This window comes from Notamacropus eugenii, chromosome 4 (assembly GCF_028372415.1).
Source record: "Notamacropus eugenii isolate mMacEug1 chromosome 4, mMacEug1.pri_v2, whole genome shotgun sequence".
In the NCBI taxonomy this organism is placed as follows: Eukaryota; Metazoa; Chordata; class Mammalia; order Diprotodontia; family Macropodidae; genus Notamacropus; species Notamacropus eugenii.
Window position 1 is genome coordinate 245,519,055 of NC_092875.1, and position 24,166 is coordinate 245,543,220.

A 24,166-nucleotide genomic window follows, 5' to 3' on the forward strand; every position below is an offset into this window, starting at 1 on the left:
GACGCGTTGGCCGCAATCGCTGGCTGGACGCTGGGAGGTTCCACAGCCCCCATCGCCCGCGGGGGAGGAGCTGGAGGCGGTGGCTGCGGCGGCTTTCAGGAGCCGGCTCTGGCGCGACGGGGCTGTGGAGAAGAGAGCCCCGCCGCCAAGTTTGCCTTCCGCCGCCCCCGTCTCCTCAGTGGGCGAAGGCTCCCCCTCGGTCGCCCGCCCCCCGCGCTCCCGGCCGGGGGATAGCGTTGTCTCCTGGCGGCTGTCGCTGTAGCCTGGCTCCGGAGCTCGGAGGAAGTGGGGGAGTCTCCGCCCACGCCCCCCTTCCCTCTCGCAGCCCCCCGCCGCCGAGCCGGGAGCCGGGCTCAGGCCCGAGCGGGGGCCGGGGCGGCGGTGGCAGCGGCCGCGGCGGCGGCTGGGGAGCGGGTGCGTTCGCCGAGGTGACCGCGCCACCGCCCCGCTGAGCAACCCCCGCCTCCCCCGGGCTTCGCTGCTGCAGCCGCCGCCGCCGCCGGCGCCGCCGAGCGTCCGGCCTCGGCCCGGCTCCCTCACGGGCCCCCCGGCTGCAGCAGCGGAGCCCCCCGCCCGGGCCCCGATGAGTAACTCCCGGAACAACCGGGTGATGGTGGAAGGGGTCGGGGCTCGGGTGGTCCGGGGCCCGGACTGGAAGTGGGGGAAGCAGGACGGCGGCGAGGGCCATGTGGGCACCGTGCGCAGCTTCGAGAGCCCCGAAGAGGTGGTGGTGGTGTGGGACAACGGCACAGCCGCCAACTACCGCTGCTCTGGGGCCTACGACCTCCGCATCCTGGACAGTGCCCCCACAGGTGAGGCGGAGAGCGGCCTCGGGGCCCGGGGAGATGGGGGGAGGGGGTGAGTGAGTGAGTGAGGACCCCCCCCCCGCGCGTGCCCGCGCCGACCGCACAAAGCTGCTGCACAGACAGGTGGCCAGTGATCTTCCCCTCCTTCCCCCGGGAAGGGGCTAGCCGGCAGTCTAATGCAAATAAGCCAGTGGTAACTCACTGATACGTGAGTGTGGGAGGGGGGGCCTTGCTCTGCCATATGTCAGGCTACTTTCCTTTGGTCTGCTGCAGAGGGGCAGGCCAGACCTTGGATTTGTTGGATAATAGAGGTTTTTCCGCTTCATTTCGTAGTGGCTTTCTAGCTGAATAGTTGTTGAAAGGTCGTAGAATTATCTACACGCAGTGTTTGGTGTCTTAAGAAAGCCTGCGGGGGGAGGGGGAGGGGAGGTGGGAATTGAAAAAGTTTTGGCACTTTTTTTTTCTTTTTCTTTGTTTGCTTATTCTGACATCCCAAGTAGCCTTTGGCATTGCCTTTTGGTTACTGTCCTTGTCAGCAGACCTGATGTTAAATCTGAGAGGCTGTCAAAAAAATGCTGACCTTATTAATAAGGAAGACTACCTTTCATATGAGAATGTATTAGGCTCACAGGACTTAATATTTATAAAGTGAGAGTTTGCTTCTTAATAGCCATTCTCTTTTCATTGTCTACTAAAACTTTACCATTCTGTTCTCTAGTATTAGAAAAAGATCAAATTTACACTTTTTCAAAGATTTGAAAACCTTTTCAAATTTTGAGGGTTTTCCCCTACTAATTTTAAAATAATGAGATTGTTCTAAATTGTAATGCTTAAGTTTTACTAAAAGTCAACAAGCATTTATTAAGTGCTTACTGTGTCCAAGGCACTAAAACAAAGAAATAAAATAGTCCCTGTCATTAAGGAACTTGCATTCTTATGCGGGAGACTACATGCAAACCATTATATATGGACAAGGTATACAGTATACAGGGTAAATTGGAGGTAATCTCAGAGAGAAAGAATAAGCGTTAAGAGGGACGGGGAAAGACTTCTTTTCTGCAGAAGGTGGGATTTTAGCTGAGACTTGAAGGAAGGTAAGGATATAGTTTGGAATCTTGAAGTGGGTGACAGATACTGTGATCAACAAGGAATAGATATTTTTAAAATGTTAAATTATTCAGAAAAACTAATTTTGAGGAAATGCAAAATGAAATTATATTTTGATGATATCTCAAATCTGTGCCCTTGTCACAGCTCAGTCATTTGGAGGAACCTCTGGGATGTAGCTATAAGTGTAGGTTTTGTATAACAGCTTAATGCAGTATCATTAAAATATATATTGATGTGCTTTTTTAAACTGTAAATATTATGAATAGCACATTTTGTAGTATATATTTACAGTAGTTATTATAATTACATCTGCCTGAAAACAAAAATTTTCAGATAGAGTTTTACCTGTTTTTTTTTCTGGATTTTATGTTCATTTGGTTTACAGACTAATTTTGCACATAATTCAGCATTATTTTTCTGCAACTGATCCCATTCACCCCATCCATTCATTTTATTATATATCAAACAGTGTAGTTCAAGGATTTTTCACAAAGAAATTACAAACCTTTACTCCTAGTTTTCCTTGAAAATGTGAGAACTTTGGCAAGACAGAGCAGCATTTAATAAATGTCAGAGGCTGAATTTGAACGCAGGAAAATGAGTCTTCCTGACTTCTGATACTCTATACGTTGTGCTGTGCTGCTGCCTAGAACCACCTTGTTTGCATTTTTCTGGGAGGCTCCTATAAGAAGGTACCACTGTGTGTCTTTTTTGGTGTTCTGTCACATTAATTGTTTAATTGCTCCTTGCTTAGGAGTTGTATTTCTTCTCCGTAATTTGTAAACAGAGTACCTTAATTTCTTTTAAATTCTGTTTTATTTTATTTTAAATTGTGAATTTTCTCCCTCTTTCATTCCCCTTCTCTGTTGAGAAAGTAAGTAAAATAAAACCTGTTACATATACTTACTATCAAGCGAAACCATTCCCTTATTAACCATGTCCCAAAAAAATTTGGTTTGTTTTACACCTTTAGTATATCCCCTCTCCATGTGGAGGTGGATGGCAAAATTCATGCATCTTTGGAAACTATGATTACTTTCATTGTGTTTATCAGAGGAACCAAGTCTTTCAAACTTGTTTGTTTATTGTATTGTGTAAATTGTTCTGGTTCTACTCAGTTCATTTTGCATCAAGTCCTTAGGTTTTTCTAAAACCATTCCTCTTATCATTTCTTACAGCACAATTCCATCACATATATAAGTTGAAACTTATTTAGCCAGTGTCCAGTTGATGGGTATCCTTGCACTTTCCAATTCTTTACCACCATGAAAGGAATTTCTATAAATATTTTTGTCCATATGAGACCTTTCATTGATTTCTTTGGGGTAAAGACCTAGCAGTGGTATTGATGGGTAAAAAGCAATACAATTCGTTAGCTTTTGGGGCATACTGTAGTTCCAAATTGCTTTCTGGAATGACTGGACCAGTTAATAGCTCCACCACCTATAGTGTATTAATATACTTTTTTTCTGACAGTATTAGTGCATTTTCCTTTTTTTTTTTTTTTTTACCATTTTAGCCAATCTGGTGGGTGTGGGAGGTGGTACATCAGAGTTGTTTCAATTTGCATTTCTCTATTAGTGATTTATAACTTTTTTAATGTGACTTGATAACTTGGACTTTTCATCTGAAAACTTTCTGTTCATATCCTTTGACCCTTTATCAATTGGGAAATAAACATACTATAAATTTTAATCAGCTATAAAGTAGAAATAAGAACTTTATTAGAGAAACTTACTACAGAGTTGTTTTTTTTTTTTGCTCCACAGTTTCCCACTTGTCTTCCAACTTTAGCTGCTTTGGTTTTGTTTGTCTAAAAACTTTTTAATTTTATGTAATCAAAATTGTTCATTTTATCTCCTTTGAACCTTTCTGTCTTTTACTGGGTCATGAACAAGATCTTCCTCATCCATAGATCTGACAGACACTTTCTTTATTGCTCCTTTGATTTGTTTATGATATCATCCTTTTGTTTATAGCATGGATCATTTGACACGTAGATATATATGTTGTGAGATGTTGGTATATACCAAGTTTCTGCTACACTGCCTTCTAGTTTTCCCAGCAGTTTTTGTCAGACAGTTCTTGCCCCAATAACTGACATTTTGGGTTTATCAAACACTAAGTTACTATGCTGATTTGCCTCTACAATGTGTATGTACCTGATCTGTTCCACTGATCAATCTATCTCTTACCAGTACCAATTTTTTTTTTTTTAATGATTTTGGCTTTGTAAAATAGTTTGTGATTTGGTATCGCCAGCTGCCTCCTCCTTTGCCCCCTCAATTTCCTTGATATTCTTGACCTTTGCTTCCTTTAAAAATTATTTTTCTAGCTCTCTAAAGTAATCCTTTGGCACTTTGATTAATATGGCACTTAATAAGATTAATTTAGGTTGCATTGTCATTTTTATTATATTTGCTATGCTTACCTTTAAGCAATTAATATTTCTCCAGTTATTTATATCTGCTTTTATTTGTGTAAAGAGTGTTCTGTTGTGTTCATATAGTTCCCGTGTGTGTGTTGGCATTTAGACTTAAAAGTATTTGATACTCTTTGTAATTATTTTAAATTAAATCTATCTCTTCTGATTGATTTTGTTTGTAAACAGAAATGCTGATGATTTGTGTGGGTTTATTTTATAGTCTGTAACTTTGCTAAAGTTATTCTTTCAGTTAATTTTTTTAGTTGACTAGGGGTTTCTAAGTAAATTACCATATCTGCAAAAAGTGATCATTTTGTTTTCTTTGCCTATGCTTATTTTTTCAATTTATTTTTCTTTTATTCCTATAGCTAGCATTTCTAGCTTTATATTGAATGGTAATGGTAATAATGGCCATCCTTGCTTTACCCTCATCTTATTAGAAAGGCCTCTCCATAATCTCCATTATGGATGGTGCTGAGTCTTGGTTTTAGATAGATATTACTTAATATTTTAAGAGAACTATTCCTAAGCTTTCCAGTATTTTTAACAAGAATGGGTGTTGTATCTTGTCAAAAACCTGTATCTATTGATACAACCACATGGTTTTTTTGTTTGGTTTTTGTTATTAATATGGTTAATGTTTGTTGTTTTTCCTAATATTGAACCAACCCTGCATTCCTGGTATAAATGTAGTGTGGTTACAGTGTATAATCTTTGAGAATTTTAGGTGACTGCTTCTGGAATTATCCACTAGCCTACTTACTAGGAGGTTTACTAGGAGGATTCAGAGAGATTGAACTGTAGGCTTGTCTTGGTCTGAGATATCTGCCCTCGTTATTTTCCTGTGGGCTTCTACCTTGAGCTATAGGCTAGAAACAAATTCCCACTTTTGGTTTCGGAGTCACACAACTATTATTTGATTCTTGAAATTATTCCTTGCTTATTATTACTCTGCCAGGGCCTTGGACTAATCCTCTTTGCCCCAGATCACTCCTCTCTATTCTGGACCTGTGACCTGAACTGTTTAGGGGGTGACAAAGCTGCCCAATGGCACCTGTTCCTGCCTCTTGTTCTGGTTTAGCAGTTCCCTCTAATTGCTCTCAGCCCCATTGCTTCCTGTCTTATTGCCTAGGCTCTTCTCTCTCACTTCTGGTCTTCATTTCTAGCAAGCTTCTGTCTGTACCTTATCTCTAATATGTGCAGCCCCTTGTGTCTCCCCAAGCGTCCCTGGGCTGGTAAAATGACTCACTGTGACTTTTTCTTGGGTTTCCTTATCTGAATTCAGTCATGTGTCTTTTCTTGATCTTTGTGGAGGAGGTTTGGTGGTCTCTACTTCTTCCTGCTACTCCACTATCTTGACTCCTCAGGCCACCTTAAATTTCAGAAGGCAGGATTTAATCCACACTAGGTACAAATTAATGGTATAAGTGAGCATTATTAAAACAAACCTTTTCCATGGAGAGTTTTCACTGGTTTGCTGATAATGAAAATATTGAAAACAAAAATTTAAGTTAGGTATAACTGATTATTTAGAATAAGATACCTTGGTGGATATTTTTCCTATTGTCTCTCCCACACACCCCAGCTTCTTACCTTTTAGTAATTTTGTTGTTCTGTAGCACCTTTAGTGGGGCAGCTAGCTGTCAAAATGGATAGTTAGAAGATCTGAGTTCAAATTTGGTCTCAGATACTGACCTTGGAAAAGTCAACTTAACCCTGTCTGTCTCAGTTTTCTAATCTGTAAAATGAGTTGAAGAAAGAAATGGCAAACACTCCAGTGTCTTTGCCCAGAAAACCCCAAATGGGGTCACAAAGAATTGGACACAACTGAAATGATTGAGCAACAACAACAAAGCACCTTTAGCAGAGAGATAGCTTGGTATAGTTAAAGGACAATTTACCAGTATTTCACTTCTCTTGGATATCTGTAGGGAGCAGTTGACTAAGAGCGTGAACTTTGAAGACGACTCTCCTATTTTCTTGGATTCTACTCAGTTCTACAATTTGGGAAGTAGAAGAATACAGCTTCACCTTCCCTAAGTCCTCAAGACTACTACACTGATGAAACAATGAAAGAATGGTGAATTTGTAGTCAGAGAACGTGCATTCAAATTTCAGCCCTGTTTGGTATAGTGAGTAGAATCCAGCCTCAGATGCTAATTAGCTGTTCAACTCTGAGAAGTCTGAACTTCTCTGAGCCTGTTTCTTCATCTCAAAATTGGGCCAATAATAGCACCCTCCTCAAATCGTTGTTATGAGAATCAGATGAGAATATGTATAAACCTTACATGTCAGCTGCTCTTGTTACAATATGAAGGCTATATGCATGTAAGAAAATTTCCAAAGCGTTGAGTCTGGTCAGTGGGGGTAGGGAAGAGACTCTCCAGAAAGGAAGATGAGGCCCCAGAACTGTGAAGCCCTGGAGCAGAAAACAACTCAGAAGGAGACACCTGTTTGTTTCCAGCAGGACAAAAGAGCAGGAAACTAGCCTTTTCTTATGTCTGAAGGTCGCAGCATCAAGAGGCACCTCAGAAATGATGTAGTCGGACTCACCAATTTTAGAGATAAAGGAATTGAAGCCTAAATTGGCTCCACTTCACAAAGATAATAGTAACTCATGCTTATGTAACAGTTTAATGTTTGGAAACCTGTTTCCTCTTTAGAGCTATGATTGGAACAAGATCTTTAAAAGAATGGAAAGTCCTTGCCATATAGACTGAGCTAGTTTTTCCCTAAAAGACAGTGAAACTGTCCTGGAGATTTAATTGGTTGAGATGATTTAGGCCCAAATAGTGGATGTAGCTTTCTGGTTGACACAATATAAAAGCCCAGAGTAGAAGGAATTGGGACTCCTCAGCTGCGACCACATCCTGCTGACTAGATGTTAATACTGTGGCAAATTCAAAGACTGGAGACCTGTGCCTAGCTGGATCAATGCTGTATCCCTTCTGAATATCTTTTCTATGCTGTTGTTAATTTTAATGTTAGATGTTCTGTGAGGGCCTTGTTTCCTTTCAGTTCTAATCTTGAATCACCGGACCATCCTGATTTAGGCCTGACCCACAGTTTTATTGATGCAGAAATTGAGCATCTGAAAGGTTATGCAACTTGTTCATAATCACATAGCTATTAAATGTCAGAGGCAGGATTTGAACTTTTAAGATTTGACTTTAGTCATGTTCAGTAAGTCAAGAAGAATTAGGATTTCTCTGACTATAAATTCAACTAATTAGATTCTCTGACTATAAATTCAGCACTCTTTTTACTATATTTTGTTTGTGGAATGGGGTTCTGAGGACTTAAGAAAAGGTGTACTCTGGATACTATATGTCATGCTGCCCAAATTGCAGAATTGAACAGAACCCAATAAAATAGGAGATACTTCTTGAATGCTCATGTTGTTACCCAGCAGTACCCTGTTTCCTCCCTCCCTTCCAAAGTGGTTCTACAACTTGTCTTCCCATTTATCTTTGTGCTTGTAATGCATTCTTCCTCCATCCCCCTTTTGAAAGACTACCGATACTTTAAAATCCAAGTAAAATACCATTTTCTCCATGAAACCTTCAGACCACATATAATGTTGTATACTTCTTAAATATTGATATTTCAGTGAATCTGAAAACTTACTGTATGAGTACTCCTTCCATTGTTTCAAATGCCAGCCTCTCTAGGGTACATTCTCATTCCATGTGATTCTTGTTCATGTCTTTCTGATGATCTTAATAAAGGATCTCCTCAGCATTCTAGATGCCTTCCTTAATTTTTTTTAACATTTTTTTTGGTTGCCTGTGCAACATTTGGACTATTTATCTGTTTTCTCTCATGTTTGCTGCATAATCAGTGCACTTCCTTTTCCTATCATACGTCGTTGGTAATGTCTTTTACACAGTATTTTGTAGATGTCATTGTTGGTAACGTGTTGTAGCCTAGTTATATCTGCAGTTTATCTTCCTATTGACATTTTGTGCCATTTCCAATTTTGATTTTTCTGAGACATTTTCTGTGACTTGAATCTGTATAAAATTACTTGGGAAATGTTGATGTTTTAAAATTTTTTTTTTTTTTTGGAGTCAGTAGCTTGGGATTGTTAAAAATATGACAGATTTTTCCAAAAGCAGTCCAACCCAGTCTGTTCCTATTATTAATTTCTGAGCCCAGCTCTTTGTCCATCTGCAACATCTATACATGATAAATACATAGACAAACTACTTGTTCACTTGCCAGTATTAATCCATCTGCAGTTTTTTTTCTTGTTTCCACATGTAGTTGGTCAGGCCAGTCTCTTTTGAAGCACCTTTGTAGGTTTTGTCATATTTCGGGGCTCACTGAAATTAGCACAGTTCCTTCAGAAGTTGGAAAATCTGGCTATTATATATTAGATATTTTGAAGATATTTAGATAATTCTATTTTGATTCTGCTTTGGACATTGTCTGTAATGCTGGTGAATGTACCTTAAGTAAACAAGCCTTCCTATACTGTACTTTTCTTGATGTTGATATTCAGATTTTTGAAGAAAGTTCTGTACCATTTTAATATGTCATGGAATCTTATATGACCTTAACATATGCATATTAGACACTTTAGTAAAGGCTTTGTTTGAGGAAAGCCTTCAAGGTGGTATTTCTGTTTCACAGTGTCAAATGCTTTTTAAATAATCTAAAAATAGATAAATTTAGGAGGAATTTATATTCTCTTTACCACATACCTCACTCAGTCTTGTGGCTATGAAGATGTGGTCTGGACCTAATGATCCATATATTCTATGTTCCAGCTGTCCTGGCCTACTTTCTGTTTCTTGCACAGCACACTGTATTTCCTGTGTTCATGCCTTTGTACAGGCTTTCTTCCATAACTGGAATGCTTTCCCTACTCACCTAACTCTTAGCTTTTCTGGATTCTTTCAAGATTGAAAGAATTCCATTATATTCCATCTTCTGCAGGAGGACTTTCCTATTCACCCTTTCCCATCCCTGATGCCTTCTCTACCCTTCCCACCCCCTTTCCTCCAGATTACCCCTCATCTCCTGGTTGGTCTCCCTGCCACAAGTCTCTCCCCCTTTCCAGTGCATCCTTCACTCAGCTGTCAAAACTGAGATTCCTAAAGTCTTCCCCCTTATCCCCCAATTCAGTTAACTCTGTTGGCTCCCTGCTATCTCCAGTATCAAATTTTTTGGCATTCAGAGTCACTTTTCCCACCCATACCTTTTCAGTCTTCTTACACCTACATCCGTGTGCTCTATAATCCATTGACACTGGCCTCCTTGCTGTTCCTCTCACTAAACACTCTCATCTCCCAACTCTGGGCATTTTTACTGGCTATCTCCCATGACAGAAAGGCTCTCCCTCATCTCTGTCTCCTTCAAGTCCCAGCTAAAATCCAACTTTCTACAGGGTGCCTTCCTGAGATCTCTTAATTCTGGTACCTTTTCCTCAGGTGATAAGCAGAGTGCCTGACACATAGTAGACACTTAACAAATATTTATTGACTGACATCTGTTTTGTACCTATTTTGTATGGATCTTTCTCATTATTATGTGTGTTCCATAAAGGCAAGGACTGTTTTTACCGTTTTTTGTATCCCTACTTCACAGAGTACCTGACATATAATAAGCACTTCACAAATTCTTGGTGATGTAAAAATATAGACTAAAATATTAGCAAAGAAGTTAACAATTTTCATTATCTTCTCCTGTCCCCACTTTTGCAAATCACCCACTGTTAAGGTCTGATGACTTTAAAACCAATATTCTTCCTATCACATTATATTTTATGGCTTTTTTTTTTTAAAACAAAAAGTGGACTTAGTTGCACACATATACTCAGGAAATTATTCACAATAATCATGTTGGATGTATACCAATATATGCTTTCCTGTAAAAGAAATTTTCTGCAAAATTAGTCAGCAAGCATTTTATAAATATTTAGTATTTGTTAGGCATTTTGCTAAGCACTGAGAATATAAATATAGCACAAGCAGAAAGTTCCTTCTCTCAAGAAGCTTATGTTGTGGATAAAATAAAATTTTAAAATAATATTTTTCCCAATTACATGTTAAAACAATTTTACATTAAAAAAAGTTTTGACTGCCAAATTCTATTCCTTCCTCATCTACCCCTCCCTGAAGATGGTAACCAATCTGATAAAAGTTACGTATGTGCAATCATGTAAAACATTTCCGTGTTTGTCATTTTGTACAAAAAGACTTGAACAAGAAATAAAGAAGATGGGGGAGACAGAGATAGTATGCTTCAGTCTGTATTCAGACAATATCAGTTTTTCCTCGGAGACAGCATTTTCGCCGCGAATCCTTTGGGATTGATTGTCTTGTTTCATTATATTGCTGAGAATAGCTAAATTATTCACAGTTCTTCATCATATAATATTGCTGTTACTGTGTATAACATTTTGCTGCTTCTGCTCGCTTCAGTTTGCATCAGTTCATGTAAGTCTTTCTAGGTTTTTTTGAAATCGTACGCTTGTTGTTTCTTATAGCACAATAATCCATCAGAATCATGTACTACAACTTGTTCAGCCATTCCTCAATTGATGGGCATCCCCTCACAATTTCCAATTTAAAAACTTCCTTTTAAATAGTATTTTATTTTTTCCAATTACACGTAAAGACAATTTTTAATATTTATTTTAAAATTTATTTATTTAACTTTTAACATTCATTTTCACAGAATTTTGGGTTCCAAATTTTATCCCCATTTCTCCCCTCCCCTCACCCCTAAACACCGAGCATTCTAATTGCCCCTATCACCAATCTGCCCTCTCTTCTATCATCCCCCCCTTCCCTTGTCCCCATCTTCTCTTTTGTCCTGTAGGGCCAGATAACTTTCTATACCCCTTTACCTGTATTTCTTATTTCCTAGTGGCAAGAACAGAACTCTACAGTTGTTCCTAAAACTTTGAGTTCCAACTTCTCTTCATCCTTCCCTCCCCACCCATTCCCTTTGGAAGGCAAGCAATTCAATATAGGCCATATCTGTGTGGTTTTGCAAATGACTTCCATAATAGTTGTATTGTGTAAGACTAACTATATTTCCCTCCATCCTGTCCTTCCCCCCATTGCTTCTATTCTCTCTTTTGATCCTGTCCCTCCCCAAGAGTGTTGACTTCAAATTGCTCCCTCCTCCCACTGCCCTCCCTTCCATCATCCCCCCCACCCTGCTTGTCTCCTTCTCCCCCACTTTTCTGTATTGTAAGATAGGTTTTCATACCAAAGTGAATGTGCATTTTATTCCTTCCTTTAGTGGAATGTGATGAGAGTAAGCTTCATGTTTTTCTCTCACCTCCCCTCTTTTTCCCTCCACTAAAAAGTCTTTTGCTTGCCTCTTTCATGAGAGATAATTTGCCCCATTCCATTACTCCCTTTCTCCTCCCAATATATTTCTCTCTCACCGCTTAATTTCATTTTTTAAAGATATGATTCCATCCTATTCAATTCACTCTGTGCTCTCTGTCTCTGTGTGCGCGTGTGTGTATGTAATCCCACCCAGTACCCAGATACTGAAAAGTTTCAAGAGTTACAAGTATTGTCTTTCCATGTAGGAATATAAACAGTTCAACTTTAGTAAGTCCCTTATGACTTCTCTTTGCTGTTTACCTTTTCATGCTTCTCTTCATTCTTGTGTTTGAAAGTCAAATTTTCTTTTCAGCTCTGGTCTTTTCATCAAGAATGCTTGAAAGTCCTCAATTTCGTTGAAAGACCATTTTTTTCCCCTGAAGTATTATACTCAGTTTTGCTGGGTAGGTGATTCTTGGTTTTAGTCCTAGTTCCTTTAACTTCTAGAATATCATATTCCATGCCCTTCGATCCCTCAATGTAGAACCTGCTAGATCTTGTGTTATCCTGATTGTATTTCCACAATACTTGAATTGTTTCTTTCTAGCTGCTTGCAACATTTTCTCCTTGACCAGGGAACTCTGGAATTTGGCTACAGTGTTCCTAGGAGTTTCTCTTTTTGGATCTCTTTCAGGCAGTGATCTGTGGATTCCTTGAATACTTATTTTGCCCTCTGGTTCTAGAATCTCAGGGCAGTTTTCCTTGATAATTTCATGAAAGATGATGTTTAGGCTCTTTTTTTTGATCATGGCTTTCAGGTAGTCCCATAATTTTTAAATTGTCTCTCCTGGTTCTATTTTCCAGGTCAGTTATTTTTCCAATGAGATATTTCACATTATCTTCCATTTTTTCATTCATTTGGTTTTGTTTTGTGATTTCTTGGTTTCTCATAAAGTCATTAACCTCCATCTGTTCCATTCTAATTTTGAAAGAACTATTTTCTTCAGTGAGCTTTTGAACCTCCTTTTCCATTTGGCTAATTCTGCTTTTTAAAGTCTTCTCCTCATTGGTTTTTTGAACCTCTTTTGCCAATTGAGTTAGCCTGTTTTTCAAGGTGTTATTTTCTTCAGCATATTTTTGGGTCTCCTTTAGCAAGGTGTTGACCTGCTTTTCATGCTTTTGTTGCATCTCTCTCATTTCTCTTCCCAGTTTTTCCTCCACCTCTCTAACTTGATTTTCAAAATCCTTTTTGAGCTCTTCCATGGCCTGAGCCCATTGAATATTTATTTTGGATGTTTGGGATACAGAAGCCTTGATTTCTATGTCTTTCCCTGATGGTAAGCATTGTTCTTCTTCCTCTGAAAGAGAGGGAGGAGATATCTGTTCACCAAGAAAGTAACCTTTTGTGGTCTTATTTTTTTTTCCCCGTGTTCTGGGCATTTTCCCAGCCAGTTACTTGACTTCTGAGTGTCCTCTCCACACCCACCTGGCCTCCAGATCCGCCCAGCCAGAACTTGGGGTCTGAGATTCAAATGCTGCTTCCCAGCCTCAGGGCTTTGGGCAGTGGTGGGGCTGCTATTCAGTGTGAGATTAAATTCAGCTGCTTGGGTGGGGGGCAGGGCTGCCACAAGGGGCTCAGTTCCCTCAGGGGGTTTATGGGGAGACCTTCAACAATGGATCCGAGCTCCTGCCTGCTTTGGGAGCCCTTGTCCGCTGCTGCCTCCGCTGTTGCCTCCTGAGGGGGCCTGAGTTATGGGGACACCCCACTCCCCTCTCGCCGAGCTGAAAAGACACTCTCACTGACCTTTGGCACCTGGGGGTGGAGGGACCTGTGCAGCTGCTGGAGGTTCTGTCCCTGAAGCCTGCTTGGATCTGTTCCTCTCAGTGTGGCGTGGCCAAGGCAGGGCTGGGCTCTGCTCTGGGTACGTTTTTCAGGTCTCTGTGGTTTCTGCTGCTCCTGAATTTGTTGGGAGTTCTTTACAGGTATTTTATGGGCTGTGAGTTCGGAGCTAGCATATGTGTATCTTTCTACTCTGCCATCTTGGCTCAACATTTGTTTTTTAATAAAATTTTGAATTTCAAATTTTCTCCCTCCTCCTTCCTCTCTAAGAAGGTAAGCAATTAGATATAGATTATATATGTGCAATCATGCAAAATGTTTCCATAGTAATTCTGTGTTGTGAAAAAAGGAACAGAACTAAAGGAAAAAAAACTACAAAAAAATAAAGTGAAAACAATGTACCTCAATCTGAATTCAAACTCCATCAGTTCTTTTTTTGAATGTGGATAGCATTTTCCATCATAAGTCATTTGGCATTGTCTTGGATCATTTATATTGCTGAGAAGAGCTAAATCATAGTTGATCATCTCACAATGTTATTCTTACTGTGTACAGTGTTCTGGTTCTGCTCACTTCACTTTGCCTCAGTTCATGTAAGTGTAGTCTTTTCTGATCGATCTCCAATTCTTAGCCACCTCAAAAACAGCTACTATAAATAAATGAAAAATTTTTGAATTTTTTCCTTCCTTCTCCTCCCTCCCTCATCCATTGAGGAGGCAAGAAAAAAATACAAATATGTGTAGTCATGCAGAACAAATAAGAAGTTTCTGTTTTATTGAGGAAGACAATACATGAAAGGAAACTGGAAAGCTGTGGAGTAGAAATGATAAAGGCTGGAGTGCAGCCTGGAGAGGGATGAAAATTTGGCTGGCCTGAACTTCTTAATTTAATGGAGGTTTTAGGAAGACCCTCCAATCAGAGGGAGATACTGAAGGACCTGAGGGTTACACCTTATGTGTAAATTCTGGAGTGAGCTTCCAAGTTGAAGAGGTTTCTGGGGCATGGTAGAGAAAGTCCCTAGGCAACCTGGAGAGGAAATGAAGACTTGCACAGACTTGATTTCTCAAACCTTTTCAGAGTTTTGAGTGAGGAGATCCTCAGTAAATTAATATACCACTTCCATAACGATTTTATACACAGATGATAAAGTAGGCATGTATTTCAGTAGTGGCTGACATCTTCTTGGTCATTTTTTAACTATTTTTTCTGATTTGTAGATTCTTAAAATTGATCCTTGAATTTCTTTTAAGGAGAGACAAGGTGTTGTAATGGACAGTGCACCGAACTTAAGGGTCAGGAAGGCCAGTTTCAAATATTGCCTTTGATGTTAAGGGGTATAATAATAGACATTGTACCTACTTCACAGGGTGATTAGTTTCACAATACATAATGTATATGAAAGAGCTGTGCAACTTTAAAAACACTAAATATTGTTTATAAATGATAATTATATTTTAAAAATTATTTTTTCCAGCACTGATTTTTATTTCATATGTATTTAGTCAGGTCTAACTTTTTCATATCTTAAGTTTCATTGTACTTTTCTTATATGGTACATCTGATACTGGAATCGTAAGAGTCCAGCTGTGTGATTCCACTGGCATTGGTAGTGAGAATAAATGGCTAGAAACATTAGGACGTCTGTTCCATCTCACATCATTTTTGTTTTCTCTCCCAGCTTCATGTAAATGTGCTCTTGGGTTAGTCTGCTTTAGTTGAATCTCAAACCAAAGGTCTCTGAAGCATTTTTCCCTCAACTGTTTTGTGCTCTTTCTTCTCACCTTCCCAAAACTACCTTATATTTATTTTGTATGTATTATGTATATATTTATATGTTCATACAGTCTCCTATTAGAAAGTAAACTTCTCAAGGTCAGAGATTCATTTTTCCTTTTTGTCTTTGTATCCCCGTGTACCACTGTGCCTAGCACATAATAATCACTTAATAAGTGCTAATTGATTATCTTCTTCCTTCTTACAAATGAGTCTGTGCTCCTAACTGGCGTTTCTTTTGGCTGCCAACCCTTGGCAAGATCAAGTGCTTGATGAGGTGACTTGTGGACTCTTTCAACCATTCTTTGCATTGGTTAAACTTCAGAGAAACAGTGGTTGTCTGTACTTATAGGAGTCAACAGCTCCTTTAAGCAGGTCAGGTTTGAACTAGTGTAATTTCAGGCTTTATACTACTGTGATTTCGTTTTTTCCCTTTTTTTTTCTAACTTAGTACTGAAGGCTATCCTTTGCTATAATTTTTCAATGAGTTTATTTCACATAGAAAAGCTTAATGTGTGGTGGATTCGGGGTGTTTAATGAGACATTTTTTTGGATGTGACCAGAGCAGCAATTTATTTTGCTTGACTATATTATATTTCTTGTAGGGTGTTGTCATCATCGTCTCTCCCCTCCTCCCTTCTTATTTTGGCTGTGGGGTTGGGAAAGTGGAAGGGAGAGCAAAATAATTTTTATTAATTGGAAAGTCAATTAGTTTTGAAAAGAAAAAGCATAAACAAAACATCTTTTAAAAAATAAGCTTCTTTTTTTATGATTATATTTGAGTGTTCATCTCTCTCAGTCTTTTGACTCTCGTTGAGTATTATATTTATGAAGGACAAATGTGAAACTTCTGAGTAGTGGACAAATTTTTGGACTCTTGTTTCTTGTTTTTTGAGCTATAATTTTTACTATCTTTTCCTCTCCCTTCCTTGCAACAATCACCCAGTATCAGGGTCTTCTGATGTTAAAAGCACTTTGGGAGCTTTTTTTCTTTCAAAACCAAAGGTGGACTTAATTTCATAAATACCTTCTATTGTTATCTCATTCATCTATAGAAGAACATCTTGATTGGTTTAAAATTCTTGTTTGGAGAAGGAGGAAGATGGGAACTAGCTTATAATCTTGCTTAATAATATTCATAACCAATATTTACATAGCATTTGCTTTCTCACCACCATCCTTTGAGGTATTCTCCTGCATATACGTAGTACAACAAACAGAGAGAGTTGTTTGTGAACCTACAAATCTTGTTTCTTTTTTGAAGTATATAATAAATTTAATTTGTTACTTTCAAAGTTGTCCTCCTTGTCATGATTTCTTTTCTCTTTTATGCATTTCAGAAAGGTGTTTCAGTAGTGTTGATGATTTTCCATACTTTGTGACCTGTTTTCTTTTCCTCTCTTTTTAATCTTAACCTCAGGTTCCCAGAGTATTATTCATGCCCTGCCAGGGACCCTGAAAGAAAAAGGAATGCCACTAATACTTTCAAGTGCACTTCTCTTTAAATTTGTCATGGTGAGAAGAGAAAGGAGGTCCGTGCAAGTGCAGTTATATTTCTCTGAGATCAGGAGTTAAAAGTGTAAGTTTCAGGTCTTTCCTCAGCTTGCTTAGTGGAGCTGAGTTTCATTGTTGGTAATTTGGGCCTAAGATCAGTTTCTCTGGGTTTAGTTATACACTAGGTTTGGAGGAATCCTAGACTTTTTACTTGCTGACAGATTAAGAAGATCTCAACCCTCAAAAATTTCCCTCTCAGTTGTTTCATTCTAAGTTGCTTTTCTTCCAGGATAATCCAGGAAGCAAAGGAGACTATAGAGAATTAAATTTTGATTTTGACTTTTTATTACTTTTTAGACCTTACTTTTTCCACTTCCCTTTCTTGAACACATAGATGTGCAATGGATAGAGCTCTGCGACTGGAGTTAGGAAGAACTGAATTCAAATTTGGCCTCAGATATTTTCTAGCTTTGTGACCCTGGGAAAGTCACTTAACCTCTGTTTGCCTCAATTTCCTGAACTGTAAAATAGGGATGATAATAGTACCTACATCTCAGGGATTTTGTAAGTATCAAATAAGTTAATATTTATAGCTGTATTTGTACAGGTTGGTTAGATTTAATTTTTTAAATTGATTTCACCTTAAGATGTAAATCACTTTCTCAGGTATACTTCTGAAATAAGGGGATATGCAAATAGAAACAGTGTGTGTGTGTGTGTGTGTGTGTGTGTGTGTGTGTGTATATGTGTGCGTGCGCGTGCACGTGATTCTTCATCTTCCATATTTTTTGGTCATTCTCCTACCATTATCAGTCTGTATTGCTTACTTCAGCTGTGTAATACTTTACTTTTTTAAGATTTTTAAGTAAAAAAAATTTATGTATTTTTCCAATTACACGTTAAAACAATTTCTAACATTCATTTTTTAAAATGTTGAGTTCCAAATTCTCTGCCTCATCTCCCTCTTCTTGAGAAGGTTAACAATTAGATATAGACTGTACTTTGTGCAGTCATGTGAAACATTTCCATATTAGCCATGTTGTGAAAGAAAACACAGACCAACCTCTCCCCCCAAAAACCACAACTAAAATAATGAAAATCAAATACAAATATATGCTTCAGTCTGCATTCAAACTATCACTTTTTTCTCTGGAGGTGAAGAGCATTTTTCTTCATAAGTCCTTCAGAAATGTATCGTTGTATTGCTGAGAATGTGTAAGTTATTAACAGTTGATTATCATACAGTATTGCTGTTACTATGTATGATGTTCTCCTGGTTCTGCTCACTTCACTTTGAATCAGTTCATTTTCTGAAATTTATACATATACATACATTTTTATACATATAAATCATCCTCCTTTTATTGTGGGGGTGGTCTCTTTGGGATATAGACTTAGTAGTTGTATTGCTAGTTTGCATAGTTTGATAGCCCTTTGGGCTTAGCTCCAAATTGTTCTGCAGAATAACTGGATCAGTTCACAATGCCATTAACTGTACACTACTAGTATCTCAGTTTTCTCACATCCCCTCCAACATTTGTTATTTCCTTTTTATGTCATATTAGCCAGTCTGATAGGTGAAGGGTGGCACTTGAGAATTGTTTTAATTTGCACTTGTAAAATTTAAATTAAATTTTAATTTACATTGTGTTCTGGAAGGTAAGATATTTCGTGCTCCCATAATATTTGCATGCGACATCACCCTTTATTTCTAAATCGTGTACTCATTTTGACCTTGTCTTGGTATATATATAGTGTTCAAGTGGTTGTGTAGCACTTCAAAAAATATACACTGTGCAAATTAAGTTTAAAGTCTTTATCTGTTTATCTTAGAAATTGTATTTAGGTGTTATTTGACAACCTTCTTTTATCTCACAGTGTTCCTCCTGTGTGTGTTAAGGTCTTCTGCTGAAAACTACTTATTTTATCCCTGCCTGAACTACTTATGCTTCGTAATGCCTGCCTTACTTAACTGTCAAACACTTTCTTACTTGTGTAGTTGAAATCCTACCTCTTCCTTAATCAGTGTCATCTTATATTAGGCAAAGAAACTAATGATTTTTGCAACTCTCTTCTAAAAGTAGAATTTTGATGACTACTGCCATGTTTTTGTCTCTCAAAATGAAAATCAGGAGTAACATGGCTATATTTTAAGGAACCTCTTTGAATTTCCATTTCGATGTGTTGTTTAAACTGAGTTTAATTATTGATCTTTATTTAGATAGTTATAGTCATTATATATATATATATATATACACACACATATATGTATGTATACACACACACATATATATATATAGTTCAATCTGTGACTTATATTCAAATATTCTATTACTTAGTAAAACTAAACTGCTCTTCATTCTCCACTCATTAAACTGAACTTCATATTACGATCTAAATAAGCAGCCTTTGAGTCTGAGAATCTGGTTATATTATAGTTGTGAGAAAAATTCATTTCTGTTCCAAAGTACCAACTTAATATATTTTTAAACTGCAACTCCTTGAGAAGCTGGGTATTTTTTGTTATGTGAATAATGCAACACAGTAAACAAAGAAAACTAAAATTATTTGTCTTTGTAATACATTACGATTTTTTAAAACAGATTTGCTTCCTAAATGTTTTGCTTTTGGCTGGCACTGGAATTAGTTGTCATTCCCTGAGCATATAAAAATCTAATTTTTTTCTTCTGAGACTTCTTCATACAGGTGATTTAAGTATGATACTTATTTTCTCGAGGTAGTTTTTGTTATTTTGTCTTCACTTTTGTTTTTGATTAGTAAGTTGTCTTTTCGAAGGAAGGAAATAAGCTGTTCAGTTTTTTTTTGATGTTTAAAAGTGATCCTTCTGATTTGCAGCAATTTGGAAATGCTAAAAAATAGAAATGGTAACTCATCAGTCTTCAGGCTCATGTATATGTATGTATGTATATAAAATCTTCAAATTCTACTTCTGATACTTTGCTTTGTGATCATAGGCAAGTCACTTATCTTAAGTCTCTGTTTCTTTATCTGTTAAATAAGAGGGATGGACTAGATAATCTTTAAGTTCCCATCCAACTTCAAGTCTTTGATCTATGAAATTAAAATAATTTCTTTTTATTTATGTAAAAGTAAAGGAGATTGATGTTTGTCCTAAAGAGTTTATGTTATCTTAATGAATATAGTTTTTAAAAATTATCTTACTAAATTACTGTTATTGTTACTATAGTACTTAATGCCTGGCATATTGTAGGTATTGTATAAAAATGCTTATTCCTATCCCTTCTTCACAGTAATAAACATCACTTTTCAGATTATTTATAGACAGTTATGCCTGTTTGTATTTGGCCAGGTTCACCTGTCTTTTTGCGTGAGACACTTGTTGAAAGTGTCTCTTTCCAAATACAGACAGTCATACTGTGAGGAAATGGCATTTCTCTCTCTTTTTTTCTTCTCTCCTTATTATGTTCAGTCTCAAGCAAGAGCCATGTTATCTCTGCTGGTAATTTATGTGTAGTATTTTTTTTTTTTAACAAGTATAAAAACTGGTGAAGGAAGTAGGTGAACTACAGATTATTTTCAGGAAGTGGGTGGGTTGATCAGTCTGCCTTTGTAGACAAGGTTAAATAAATAGATAGATCATGCTTAGTGAGTTCAACTTTGCTATCTTAAATTTTATCTGATTTTGTTTTCTTTTCATCTAAAGGAAAGTTTGCTAGTAATCTTGCCAAGGGAATTATGGAAAGTTGTCAGTGTGCCTTGAGTTTTTTATATTATAACTGGTACCAGTGGGAAGGAGAAAGAAGGAAGGAAGCCTCTTGGGATAGAAAGCTGAACTAGGTCTCCAATGGTTTAAAATACACACACTCTCACACACACATGAACATGCATGTGTTTGTGCTCCCACAAATAACTTGTAGCACAGAGAATGTTGACCTTGGAGTCAAGGCACAGTGTTCTAGATGTAGCCTGACTGTGAGACGTTAGGCAAGTCACAACCTTTCTGGCCTTTATTTACAAAGTAAATGGGATTAGGTGATTTCAGAAGTGAGTCAGATCTATGTTTCAAAAAGATTTTTCTTGTATCAATAGCATGGTGACTAAAATTATTTATCAACCATTTTGACAAATGGTTATTCCAGACCCAGAGGCAAGTGCTGTGAGGATTTTTTGGGGAGACCATTACTAAAGTATAGTCATCATAATACTTCAGTGATCCATGATTTCATCTGTGTGGTTTCTTCTAGCAATATGATTGCAAATCTTCCATGTCTTGGAGTAGGACTTAGGTGGAGGTGGAAATACAAGAGATGGATAGCATTTTTCATCCTAAATCCCTCAGAGTTGTCTTGGATCACTGTATTGCTGAGATGTTGGAGAATATGTGAGAGAACTGGAACACTAATTCATTGTTGGTGGAGCTGTTAGCTGACTCAGCCATTCTGGAGAGTAATTTAGAACTATGTCCAAAGGGCTATAAAAATGTGCATACCCTTTGACCCAGCAATACGGTTTCTAGGGCTGTACCCCAAAGAGATCATAAAAATGGGAAAAGGACCTACATGTATAAAAATATTTGTAGTAGTTCTTTTTGTGGTGGCCAGGAACTAGAAATTGAGGGGATGCCCATCAATTGGGGAATGACTGAACAAGTTGTGGTATATGAATGTATTGGAATACTATTGTGCTATAAGAAATGACCAACAGGTGGACTTTGAAAAAATCTGGAAAGATTTTTATGAACTGATGCTGAGTGAAGTGAGCAGAGCCGGGGTAACATTATACACAGTAACAGCCACCGTGTACAGGGACTGATTTAGGTAGACTTAGCCCTTCACAGCAATGCAAGGATCTAAAATATTCCCAAAGAACTTATGATGTAAAATGCCATCCAGATCCAGAGAAAGAACTATGGAGTCGGAATACAGAATGAAAGCAGACTGTTTTCTCTTTTGTTTTGTTTTTCTTGTGGTTTCTCCTATTTTAATTCTTCTATGTAGCATGACTAATGTGAAAATGTGTTTAATAGGAATGTATGTGTAAGGACCCATATAAGATTGCATGCTGTCTTGGGGAGGGAGAGGGAGAAAAGTTGGAACTTATGGAACTGATTCTTGAAAACTGAAAACAAATAAATTAATAAATTTTGAAAAAAGAAAAGCTAAGTCATTCACAGTTGATGATCATATAGTATTGTGGTTACTGTATAAAATGTTTTTCTGATTCTGCTTATTTCACTTTGCATCAGTTTAGATAAGGTTTTGGGGTCTCTTACCCCTTTAGGATCCAATATAACCTCTGTTGGACTCATAAAGGTCTTTACAAGTTGACCCCATCTTTGTATCTTCTAATGCATTATTCTCCTGCATATATTTGATGATCCTGCCATAGTAGCCCACTTACTGTTCCTGCTACATAATACTCTACTCTCCTTCCATCTCCCTTCTCTGTGTCTTTTTACTGGCGCTTCCCCCATGTTCTTCCTTTTAACTTCTGTCTCCTAGAATTCCTGTCTTCCTTTAAGACTCAGTTCAAGTTCCACCTTTTGCAGGTGGCAGGCCTTGCCAGGTTTCTTTGGCTGCTAGTGCTTTTCCCTCCATGACTACCTTATATCTACTTTATGTATTTCATATATTTTTATGTACATGTTATCTCACCCGTTAGAATCTAAGCTTTTCAAGAGCAGGATGTGTTTTTGCTTTTTCTTTGCATCCCTTGCACTTAACCCAGAGCCTGGTACACAGTAAGTAGTTAATAAATTCTTCTTGATTGATTATCAGGTTGCTTTGGAACATAGTAATAATTACACAAATAAAAATAATTATGCAGATATAGTTTTCATTTTAATCGATAAATTCCATTTTGACACTTCATATGAAACTCTAAAGTACTCATAATTAAATGTTAAATCATTCAGTCCCCCCCATCAAGGCAAAATAGCCTATAAAAGTGATCATTCATTTTAGTAGTTTTCAGTTTAAAATAAAGGACGTCTGTATTTTTGTAAGGTTCCTACATTGTCACATTTTTAAAATAAGAACTCAATTCAGCAAACCTTTATTGATCACTGCAAGGCACTATGGTGCAGTGGATAGAGAATGACCTTGAAGCTAAGAGGACCTGTCTTCAAATCCCATCTCTAACACATATTACCTTTGTAATTCACTTAACCTTCTGTGTTCTAAGAAACTCTTATTTAAGAGAGTTTTAGAGTTTCCTCACCTGAGATTTCCCTTTACTGATAAAATCACAGATATGTTCTCCCTCACTATGTGCAAGACTTCAGATGCTTTAGATTTATAGGTACAAAAGATGAATAGTCTTTACCCTGAAGAAGACTACATTCTACTGGGACGGTACACCACTTGGTTTAGTACATACCAGATAATTTTAGGAGGAAAAGAGCTGTAACAGCTAGGTCAGTCAGGAAGGGGTTCTCTTTGGCTGTGGCGCTTGAGTGGAACCTTTTAAAAGAAGCTAAAGTTTGTAAGAGGTGAATGTGGGAAGGGAGTATGTTCTAAGCCTGGCAACAACCTTGTGCAGGGTTACATAGGTGGGAGATGAAATGTCAGATTTGGGAATACCAGGGGGCGGCTGAACATAGGGTGCATAAAGGGTATTAATGTGAAACAAGATTAGGAAGTTGGAGCCTTAGACTTAGAAGAGCTTTAAATACCAAATTGTGTGGAGTATGTTTTTTGAATTGCATGAAAGATTCTTCAGCAGGGAGTGACATGGTCAGACCTGTGTTTTAGAAAGGGTTTTTTTTTTTTTTTATTAGCTCTGTGGAAGATGGATTTGAAGAGGAGAGACTCAAAAGTAGGGAGTTCAAATAGGTGGCCAAAACATTGTTCCTGCCTACATGGAGCTCATATTCTACCGGGAGACACAATATATGCAGTCAGCTTTTTACATACAAGTGAAATACAATGTAAATGGAAGATAATCTCAAAAAGAAATCACTGGAAGTGTGTGTCTGTGTGGGGGGTGGGGAGGGTGTTCCTGGAAATTTCTCCTGCAGAAAGTGGGATTTGAGTAGTCTTGAATGAAGCCAAGGAAGTTGGAGGGCAGGTGTTGAGGATGTTTTTGAGAGAGGAAGGAGTGTTTTCAGTAGCTGCCTTGAGGAGGGTGAAAGTGTCAGTTTGATGGAACAAGTGGATTGCTTTATACCAGTGAGAACTCACATAAAATTATGTAAAAATTATGTAATACATCTTTAGTGAACACACTTGGACATGGGTTATGTAGCTTTCTCTAGCAACATTCAGCAGCTGAGAGTGAGAACGAAGGAGAGACAGGTGGTTAATCTGACCCTTGATTGAGATATCAAACAACAGTGGGGGGGGGGGAAGGGTGTAGGAGCAGAGTGGGGAGGGTACAAGAGATTTGAGGAGAGAGGACAGTGTATATACATGAGCTTATTAACTGTAAAAATAAGATTGCAGAGTGA

The 24,166-nt window shown here is 38.0% G+C and overlaps 1 protein-coding gene across 1 annotated transcript in view; it reads left to right on the plus strand.

Moving 5' to 3' along the window:
* Positions 1–495: 495 nt before the first annotated feature.
* MIB1 (MIB E3 ubiquitin protein ligase 1) overlaps positions 496–24,166 on the plus strand; it is a 139,902-nt gene continuing 116,231 nt past the window's right edge. The window contains exon 1 of the mRNA XM_072604373.1: positions 496–812. Coding sequence (XP_072460474.1) covers positions 584–812 — 229 coding nt within the window. The 5' untranslated portion in view covers positions 496–583. The remainder of the gene's footprint in view (positions 813–24,166) is intronic.